The 10530-nt window shown below is 47.3% G+C and overlaps 1 protein-coding gene across 2 annotated transcripts in view; it reads left to right on the top strand.

Annotated features, from left to right (window-relative positions):
- The window catches only part of CISH (cytokine inducible SH2-containing protein), an 11540-nt gene extending 2824 nt beyond the window's left edge, over positions 1-8716 (top strand). Inside the window, exons 1-3 of one of the 2 annotated variants that reach the window (XM_014953502.1) lie at positions 8-267; positions 4821-5047; positions 5550-8716. In XM_014953502.1, the coding sequence (XP_014808988.1) occupies positions 221-267; positions 4821-5047; positions 5550-6052 (777 nt within the window). In that variant the 5' untranslated portion in view covers positions 8-220 and the 3' untranslated portion in view covers positions 6053-8716. Of the gene's footprint in view, positions 1-7; positions 268-4820; positions 5048-5549 lie in introns of those variants that run through there. The other variant, XM_014953503.1, reaches the window with a different exon arrangement.
- The last annotated feature ends 1814 nt before the right edge of the window (positions 8717-10530 follow it).

Below are 10530 nucleotides of genomic sequence, written 5' to 3'. Positions count from 1 at the left end.
CCGCAAAGTCTTTGTCGGACAGCCCGATCCTCCTCCCGCTCGGCTTTTTCTGTGTTGAAACACAACCCACTGCGGAAGGGCTCTGCTGGGACCCTCTCTCCCCGTCAGCCCCTAACTTTAGGCTGGAAGTAGCCTGCTCCTTCTGGGAAGCAAAGAAGGCGGCGACGAGAAGAGGAAAAAGAGAAGAGGAGAAAGCATTTCCCACCTTCTCGAAGACTTAATGCTTTTCCCTTGGTCCAGGAGTGACATGATCCTCTGTGTTCAGGGGGAAGATACTTCGCAGCCTTCTTTTAAAAGCTGTGGTTTGGTGATGGGAATTGGTAAGGTTCTCTGGGAGGGTTTTTTGGCTGGTGTGAGTTGCCATGTGTGACTGCGATGGGACGGGAATGACTGAGGCTGGCGGAGCGCGGAGCCGCGCGTGTGCCTCCTCTCTGTCTGCTCTTTAGATTCCCTGGCCAAAAATCATGGGACTGTGAAGTATTTCTGATTTCTGTGCTTTCCATCGCTGGAAAGCGACGTGGAATTTGAAGTCTTTGGGGGAGTACAAATTAGCAAAAGCTGAGTGTGTTGTTCAGTGGTGTGTGTGTGTAGCACCAGCAGGGACACAAGTCCGAGGTTGTGGGTGATTTCTAATGTCCCGGTGGAAACAAACTGCTTACAGGGGGAAAACTTCCCCAGACTTCACATGGTTTTGTCAATTTCTAAGTAAATGTTTATGCTAACCACAGAATTTTGGTTTTCTATTGCTTTTAGGATTAAATGCATGTACATATGTACAGACTTAGTCATACATGACATTCTGTCCATCAAAGCCATAGGGGGCACATCTATAGATACACCATCCCTGTTCACTAAAACAGGTAACATCCAGGTCCCTTCTCCAGTACTGGTGCCTAGTTCTGGTGTGTTGGCACGTCAGTGTCAGTGTGACCAGCTCAGGTTGTCAGCGTGCGTAAATACCTGCTCTGCAGGAATCAGCCAGCGTTTTTACACATGCTGCATATTTGGAAAAGTGTCAGCATTGGTTTCAGCCTGAGCCACAATGTCGGTATCACCCATCCCGCCTGCCCCCGTGGATTTTCCTCAGAGGCAATGCATGTGCCTTCTCTTCTCGAAATGACTGAAGCACGGGGATTTTTCTGCTATTTCCCCCTCCAAATCTGTTCCACAGATAAGCAGAGATCCCGCTTACCAATAAATTCCTACTACTCAGTAAGTGGGTCTGTTTTCGCTCTCGTTTTCAGTCTACGGCTGCGGTTCCTATAGCCACGGCAAAGGGAATTCATTTTTCCACTTAGACTTTGTGAAACCCTTATCTGAAGCTTTTCTCCAGGGTTAACATACCAGAGCTACTGCTTCCCTTCACCCACTAGGAACTTGTTCTGTAGCCAGATGTGTAGCCAGTTGTCTCTATATATCTTTTTTATGACCATCGATTGTGCAGTTTTCATTATCCTCTAGGATTTCATATATCCTGGACTCCGTACTCTGCCTCCTTCTTCAAACCAAGCTCCCACGGGAGTCTTGGGACGTGGCTGATGGAAGGGAGAGCAGCTCCACGCACTTTTTCTTGTACTATTTGTTCTGTGTTACAAAGTTTTAGCTTATCAGCAAAGTAACTGCAAAGCTAACACTAAACGATATCAGACACAGCTGATTCTCTTGAACTTTCTTGGCTTTCCAAGGCTTTTTGAAACACTAACTGCCAAAGCACAGGGAAGTTCATTTGCCATTTCTCTCGAGACTCCGCACAGACTACCAGCCAGACATGCCAAATTTTATGTATTTGTTTTCTTCCTCGTTGCAGCTGTTTGTACTAACGCTTTACTCTGTTCGGTCCTGGTCCTCCACATGTCTCTCCTCTACTTTCTTTCTTACAAACGCTAATTATTTTCAAATACTTACTTTGCCCCACTAAAGGGCTGACTTTTTCATTTCAGCATAGCTTTTTCCACAAGCCCTTACCCCTCTTGCCGACGTACTGGCATTAAAAGCCGCAGCCTGCCATTGCTCACGGATCCCTCTGCTCTCCCTTCCCTGTGCTTGGAGCTGCTCTGGTCACAGGAGCAGCTCTTTTTTCTTCAACCTACATACAGAGTTGTTTTGGACACCAGCACCTCCCGGTCTATGAGGATTTCTAATCCCACCGTGCTCCTTTGAGACTACTAGGGCTTTTTGTAGGGGGGCGAGGGGCGTAAGGCGGGTATATAGAAGGGAAAGAGGAGGACTATCAGCATGGCCCATCTCTGGCTCCAGTGGAAGAATCTCCACAGTGACTGCAGGGGGTTTGGGCTCCTTCAGCTTCAGGGGGCAGAAAGTGTAAGGCAGCAGAGAGCGAGCACAGTGGGAAACCTCAAGAACGTGGGCTCCACTTCAGAGAGACCCACCACAGTGGCTCTAGAAAAGAAACCTAATGACAAATTCACACAGTTGAGGTGTCTTTTGGAGGACCAAACTGTGAACTGGTACAGCCCTTGAAATTAAAAGCCTTCTTAAAAGCAATGAAACAGGAGTACATTTTCCAACATAGCTTTGCTATCTCTCCCTTCCCTCCCAGCCCCTTAGCCAATTCCTAATTTCCTCTCCAAAGTAGGCATATAAAAAAAAAAAAAAAAAAAAAAAAAAGTAGTTCCATGCTAGGAACAAGAAAAGTTTTCTTTGTGTTCCAAACCTCTCCCAAAGGGTAGGCTGGAAAAACTTTCCAGGAGAAAATAAGTTCAGAGAGATTTGGAATTTGGACTGCAGTATTCAAGCTGCGGGGATGAGTGGGCAGCGAGCGCTGCAGAACTGATTTTACTGACCATTGGTCACGGTTGTTTCCAGCTCAGTGACCAGTTGGTATAAGGCCGCACCTGAGAGAGAATGCTCTGCCAACAGCCCTGTGTAACCCCCCTTTGCACAGAGCAAACTATTCATCAGTTTCAGTGCAGTGAAGGGCCTGGTTCATAGCCCTCCTTGCTTGAAAAAGGGCAGAAATGGAGAGTCAGGAATCTCCTTTCCCCAGGAAGGCAGGTAGCTAGACCTTTGTGAAGACCATGACGTAAAGAGGGAGATATCCAAATGTCTTTAAAAATGCTGCCCTTGACACCTACAAATGTAGCTCAGGTAGGACTTAAAAGAGAACTCAGGTTTCCCAACCAGCGACCTCCAGGTATTAAACTATATTCAGATCCATAGTTCTGTGAAAGCCACAGAATACACAGTCTCTCTGATCAAGGGCAGCTGGTAAAGATAAGGGCCAGCAATCACTTTTATTAGCTTTGGCTTCCTACCCATGAATAGAAATTAAGAAATGAGGATCAAATACCATGAATGCTAAGCAGATAGCCTTCTTCATATGTTCTGACTTGACATATGGAAAAAGAAAGAATGTTCTTCTCTAAATACCAACAGAATAGTGGGGTTTTGCCATGTATTCCATGGGCAAGAAGTGTCTCTCTGTAGATTCAATTTTACCAGTGCTTTTACAAAAAACCTCACTCCAAACCTATGTGGTTTTATCAGAAATGCAGAGTCAGGGAACTGATCAGGTTATCTCTGTTCTACTTTTCCCCCAAAGCTCTTCTTCCTGCTCCCCATCCCATCCCTCAGACTTGGCAGTTTGAGAAGGTGGAGCCATGACCATGCAGCCATGATCAGGTTTACAACACATTTCTCTGTGTACCTAAAGTGAGAGAGTTCACACACAGCACAGAGAAGGAGGAAGGTCGGAAGGGAAGTGCTTATGACTTCAGAGTCTCCTTCCACTTCTCTTTCCAGTGACGTGGGAGGAGGTGGTTGCTGCCTTTGCAATCACCATCAGCTCCAGCGGTGCTGTGATGGTCTCATGTTGAGGACTGGGTTGTATTTCTCTGGAAACTCAGCCATCTTTTATGTGAAGTGTCTGAAAGAACATCTCAAGCCAGTGAGCGCCCGTGGGGGATGTAACACAGGAGGTGCAGCAGTACAGGGCACACAAAGGCAAAGAGCCTAGAAGACAGAAACTAATGGTTTTCCTCAGGAGATTGCCTGGGAATGAAGACTTCCCTGGCCCCCAACATCCATCCTTCCCTTGGAGCTTTGCCTTCCTTTAGGAATCTCCATGCTGTGGAGAAGGAGCACCCGTGGCCCACGAGAGCTTCCTGAAACTGCCCTTAGATGCTGAATGGCTACACTAACCCTCTCTTTAGGCCACAGAGGGATTAATGTTCACAGCAGCCCAGTCGTGGCAGAACCTCCTGCTGCTATAATCCTGCAGGGATTACAGTCGCACCGAGATCTCCCTCGTGCCATTGAATGCTAGGGTTTGTGTAGAGCCTTGGCTAAAATAAGAATTCCCATTATTCTACTACATGATCAGCTCACCCTGCGTTCTGACAGACACATTTAGGATCAGGTCAAGCTTGAGCAGAAAGCAGGTAGGACAAATCCCAAACTAGTCCCAGTTCTGCTTCTAATTATATTACGGTAAATGACTAACCAACCCACTGGCAGAAAAAGAAATGCTGCAACGTTGTAATGAATGCTGCTCTGAACCTTACTGCTTCTGAAAATACATATTAAAAGGCAACATCTAAAAATATCCGGTTTCAAATCAACCGTAATTGCAAGATAGGCCACCTTTTACAAGGTGAAAGAGGTGAACTCTCCCTGTTTCTAAGGGCTCATCTTTAGCTGTGTAATTTTTTCCCCTCTTGACTCTGTCTCTTTGAAAGATAATCATATTGAGGATCTGTTTGAAAAAACGTTAACATGTTGTAGTACAACGTATCGTGCACTGAACACACACTGCAACCTACTTGAAGGCAAGGAAAAATAGCAGAGTTTGCCCTTCCTTTCAGACCTCATCCTTTGCTGGCGGAGGAGAAGATCAGGAGACTGTCACTCAGGGGCATTGCGGTGGATCTGCCGGAGCCGATCATGCAGCCTCTCCCAGTTATGGCCTTCCAGGAGGAGTCCACACCTGCCTTTGCAGCTCCAGTTCCAGACAGCAACCCACCTCAGACACGAGACCCTGAAGAAGACCTTCTCTGCATTGCAAAAACCTTCTCTTATCTGCGAGAATCTGGTAAGGCTCTGCTCACAAAGTCATGGGGTCAGAAGGCTCCAGGGAGCCAGCTCTGCAACCTGAGCTCCAGGAGGAATCTCCTGATCCCACTTCAGATAGGAACCTGGTTCTGTCATCGTCATGGCTGACCCTTGTGGATGCAGCAAGTGTATTTTCAGTATCTACAAACTTGTGTCATGAAGTAATTTATTATTAGTGTAGGCAAAAGCTGTGTCTTTTATAACTGAATCAGGAGAAAAAATGCAAAAAGGCCCTTCTTCCTCTGTAAACTGCAGCAGCAGTCATCTTCATCCCCATCCCAAGCCCCAGCACAGCAACGACAGGCGTAGGTAGGAAACCCTTAGAACTTGACATGGTTTTAATTTCTGAAGGTCTTACCAAGCCTGGGCTTGGTTACTTCCTGGGCCTGATCTCAGCAGGCTTTGTGGTTTCCCTAAATATGCTGCCAGTCCTTTAATACGTTTTTTTCCCTAACAAGTTCCTTCTTGGATGCTTTTTCCAGGTTGGTACTGGGGATCTATCACTGCCAGTGAGGCCAAGCAGCACCTCCAAAAGATGCCTGAGGGCACCTTCCTGGTACGGGACAGCACCCACCCCAGCTACCTGTTCACACTCTCTGTCAAGACAAACCGAGGTCCCACCAACGTGCGCATCGAATACGCTGACAGCAAGTTCCGCCTGGACTCAAACTACTTGTCCAAACCTCGCATCCTGGCCTTTCCAGATGTGGTCAGTCTTATCCAGCATTACGTCTTGTCCTGCACAATGGAAAGCAAGACCGAGGCTCCTTACCCGCCTCCGTCTCCTCTACCTCCCATGCAGAAAGAGATGGCAGCAGCTGCAGTACACTTGAAACTCATCCGGCCGCTCAGCCGCAAAGACAACATCCCCAGCCTACAGCACCTGTGCCGGCTACGGATCAACAAGTCTACAGCCGACGTGGACCAGCTCCCTCTGCCCAGGCGGATGGGGGACTATCTGAAGCAATACCCTTTCCAGCTCTGAAGCACGGCCGTTCTATCTCAGGCACGACAGACGGGGACAGAAATCAGAGAACTTTGCGCCTTTGTCCCGCCGAAGCGCGGCACGCGGCGGGCACAGCAGAGACCTGGTTATCAGCAGAGACTGCATCCACCTTTCCTCTCCCCTTCTCTCTAAATCCATTCCAGCGCCAGGGAGGAGTTGGTTGTTTGGGTGAACAACGGGACACAGTCTGAGCTCTGAACCTCAGGCCGCGCCGACAGTGGCTGTGAGAAAGTGCTGTAGGCATGTGCACACTACTTGAATTTCAGAGTTGCTGTGAGACCGGCAATGTTAACATTGTTATTTTCGCTATTTATTTCCATGGCAGTTTCTCTCCTCATGGTATTTTAAAAGCACCTTTTACTTTATTGTTTTTTTTGTTGTTTTTTTTTTCTTTTTCTTTTGTGAAGTTAGAGATAGGATAATAAAGGCTCCCAGCCAACTGGCAGCCAAAAATCTGTGGGAATTTGGATTTGGATTCACATCCAAATAGTACCTGTTTGAGCCTGTCCCTGTAACAGGTCACAGGAATCCTCATCCAAGCTCCCCCAGGCTTCTGGGGTATGTAGGACTCAGATGACTGTATCTAGACCCACCTCTACAGAGGTAAAGGATTTATTTTTTTTCCTTCCTTAGCTACAGGGGGTTGGGTATGGTAACCTCAAAGCACATTGGTAGCAGCTTGTGCATCTCCCAGAGATGCGTGCGGCATCATAGGTTGTGGACAGGAGACTTCTTCGAGGAAGCCCTTCTTCCTTGAGAGCTCTAAGCAGAGATTCTGGATATTAAGCTTGGGCCAGGGAGCACTCATCCCATTTTTTCCCATCTTCTCCATCCCCAAAGGAAGTTTGTGACAAAACATTTAGCAACAGAGAGATCAGAAACCCAACTTTCTAATTTGCAGGCAGAGGGATTTGGTGTCAGAGCACTCTGCATTTGGCTTGTGTTTCGAAAGTGCCGTTCCCTGACATCGCCCTTGTCTTGTGAGACGTGGGGCAAGGACGGGGTCTCCTGGTCCAGGAGTTCGGAGACAGCTCTGCTGAGCTGCACCGGTGACACGCACAGCTTCAGGATATTTATTTATTTATTTCTGGGGGGTAACAGATTAGAAGCACCTCAGTAGAAAAAGCTGTCCTTCCTCTCTGCTAACACAACGCCAAACTGCCGGTCGCTCTGCTTCTGCCAGCATTATTCACAAGCCACGTGGCTTCAATCAGAACTAGGCTCCAGCACACACTGGAAACCACAATTCAATTTTTCTGTTAGCCAAGGTCCAGACCTCTCCTCTCCCTTTCTCTGACTGGCATGTTTGTTATCCTTAATTAGATTTTTTGCTCTGGGATACTTCTCGCACCCCATCCCTTTCACACCCCTGCAAATGAAGCACAATGGCTCTCCCTTGCTCCTCTGTGGATAGAAGGGATAAACAGCAGATGGGATCTGCCCAAAACCAAGCATAGACAGAGAAATCACCCCTTCCTCTTCATTCACATGATCCCATCACCTTCCCAGCCTGCAGGAGCCAGCGAGTGAGAGCAGAGAAGGGAACAAACAGGTCTAGAGAAATTATCTTTTGGCTTCCTTGCCCCTAAAACTCCCAAACTTCATTAAGCATGACCCAATGTTAAGGATTCCTTATTCATCCCTCCCTGGGACCGTCTCTCTAAGGTTCTGTGAATTAGAAGAGACAAATCCCAGCAATGCCTGAGGGTTGAGAGGACATGGAAAAGGATGGGATGGTGACCCAGGAGACAAGCTCAAAAAATTAAGTGGAGTTTCTTCCACCCTAACTTAAAGCTGCCCAAAGGGACAAGATGGCCTGATGTGCTTAGTCAGTGTCCTTTTTTTTTTTTCCTCCACATTTATACAAGTTTGTGCTCTTGAAGCTTTGTTTTTGATACTTTGATGATTGACAGCGTGCATGTGTGATGTCAGGTTTGCTTTTTATTATATCCTTCCCCCTTGCCCCATATGGTAGCAACCGTGGGAAGGTACTGAATCAGAATGAAACCTTAGAAGGCAAAACAAAAAGGAAAACCTTTTTTTTTTTTTTTAAAAAATAATAATAATATAAACCATAAACCACTGAAAAGGCTTCCTTTTATCCAAACACCTCGATCTGCCTGAGGACACTGGGAACAAGGAAACCACGGCTCTTCAAGGAGCAGCAGTGATCTCAGGAAGCCCACATGGCTCGGCCACAGGCTCGGCACCTACAGCGTGTGAAAATGAGTTTGAGAAATGTAGAGCAGGGAAGGGCAAATTGCTCAGCCCTCTGAGAGTTGCCTTCCACTTGATCTTCTCTCTGTTGGGGGTAACGAGGGAATCAAGCCCTCAGGTTTGACCTCGTTGCCCCAAGAGAGCCCAGCTAAAAGGGCAGAAGTGTGTAATTAGAAGGAAAGCCTGGTTCGTGGCCCAGCGGGACGGTGCAGAGGCCAAGCTGAAGGCTGTGAGCTCGTGTGGGCAGGGACCATCTCTGTTATATGTCTGTTCCGCATCTAGCACAATAGGGTTCTCTAGGTGCTACTGCAATACAAAGAATAAACAATACAGTTGCTCCAAAAAGTCAGTTTCTTCTATCTTGAGACAGTTTGTTAACAATCATTTGACTTGGATTTTAAATAAACATTTTAAATATATTTTAAAGCCACTCGATGTAGAAGTCTTTGGTAAAATCCAAAGGGATTCATTCATTTTCTATTCACAGAAATCCTCCACAAGAAGATCAGACAAACTCATCACCATTTACCAGACAAGACACGAAAACTTTTAACACAAAGAAAAGCCCTTTGGATACGGGGAGAGTCAACACCAAAATCATCACTCGTGTGGGCCTGGTTTCTATCGCACACAGATGAGCAGCAGACCCTAAGTCCCAAGTTACGAAGGGCTGGGCTGAAGGAACATTCTCTAGTGATGTAGAAAAACAGAGGAATGATTTTTGTATTGCTTCTGTGTGCCATAGAAAACCATTACAATCTAGGGGAAAGGAGATGGAAAGTAACTGGAAGTTTGGCAACTTGTTTACAGCAGGCTTCAAGTGTGCCCCAAAGAAAAACTCTGCTCATGGTGGTGTTGAAAGACGAGTTCATGAAAGGCAGACCATGCTCGGGATGGGAGACTCCCAGCAACAGCTTCTCCCCATGTTCTGTTGCTGCTGGTCCTCAGTCTCCCCATCTTTGCAGCCTGGCCCAGCACCCTTTCCCCTTCTCATCACCCCACGTGCCAGATGGCAGGCGGGGAAACCACCGGGGAGCTGGATCTGCCCCGTGGTGTCAGAGGGAGACAGAGGCCACCTCATCTGTCCTGCCTCTGCAGGGAATACCCTGAGGGAACCCCTCCACTGGCACACGACTCCACTGTGGTGGCTTCACGCTCGCTCCCCAGGAGAGATGCTCGTGCCACAGTCCCCCCATCCTGCCCCAAGCAAGGCACAGCGTGCCCTCAACCACTGGAAACAATAAAAATACGCTCAGAAAAAAACCCACCAGAAGCTCAACTAGTTCCTCTCCACCATTCTCCCTTTTGGAATCCGCTGGCTTCAAAGTTCAAACTACTGCTTTAAAGTACTCCTGAAGCACGTGCTGTCCCTCCCGTGCCAGTCACGGGGTTGGCTTTAGCTACCAAACATTGTTTCCACCACCTCATCAGCAGTGGGTAGATTTCCATGGCACACCAACCAGGAAACGCTGGCAAGGGAATAATCTGCTCAAGTTTAACTTGTTAAACAAAAACAATCGCATCCCTCTTGGTTTTACTTCAAACGTGGAAAGCGAGTTAGACGGGGCCGAAACAAAACACAATCAAAGCAAGCGGAAAAATGAAAACAAAAGGAAGGAAAAGCTGCATCCATCTTTAAAAGGGAAATCTGAAAACCCTGGGAAATACTGAAAAGAAAGATGCAGCATTTCTGACACATTATTAAGTAATTTCTTAATTTCATAGCTGGGCTAAACTCTTCCCCTAGCTCCAAATACGAAATCCTGCAGCTCGCTTTCCGCAGATTGGAGGCAGAAAAGATTGGCACGGGTCAAGCCAAGACGTAACTGCAGTCACACAGGGTTTTACTGCTGGGCTGTTATCTTAACGACTCCCACTCCTGCATCCTCAGCACATTTCGTTAAAGCAAACAGGTTCAAGTTCTGAGAACTCCTGTGCCAGAGCTCCGTGCAGACTGGACTCATTTTTACAATTGAGTTCCACATCGCTGGGAACAGGAGCGTTCGTGGAAATGCAGACTGACCTTTACCATCGCTGGAGCAGGGCTGCAACACCTCTCCAGGTGACACCCACACAGTTTGCTGAGCCAACGAGGGACAGTTTGGTTGGATTCTTGCAGATTCTGACTGCAGATAGATATTTGGACACAGAGCCCTCACTGAGAGTCTAAAAAGCAGATTGATAGGATAGGGAATGGAAATCCCAGTCCATGACAGAAACCATGCTACCATGGCTCACTG

Source organism: Calidris pugnax, unplaced genomic scaffold, assembly GCF_001431845.1.
Source record: "Calidris pugnax isolate Ruff unplaced genomic scaffold, ASM143184v1 scaffold247, whole genome shotgun sequence".
Lineage (NCBI taxonomy): Eukaryota > Metazoa > Chordata > Aves > Charadriiformes > Scolopacidae > Calidris > Calidris pugnax.
Note: the sequence above shows the minus strand (reverse complement) of the source record. Positions and strands in the feature narration are given on the sequence as shown.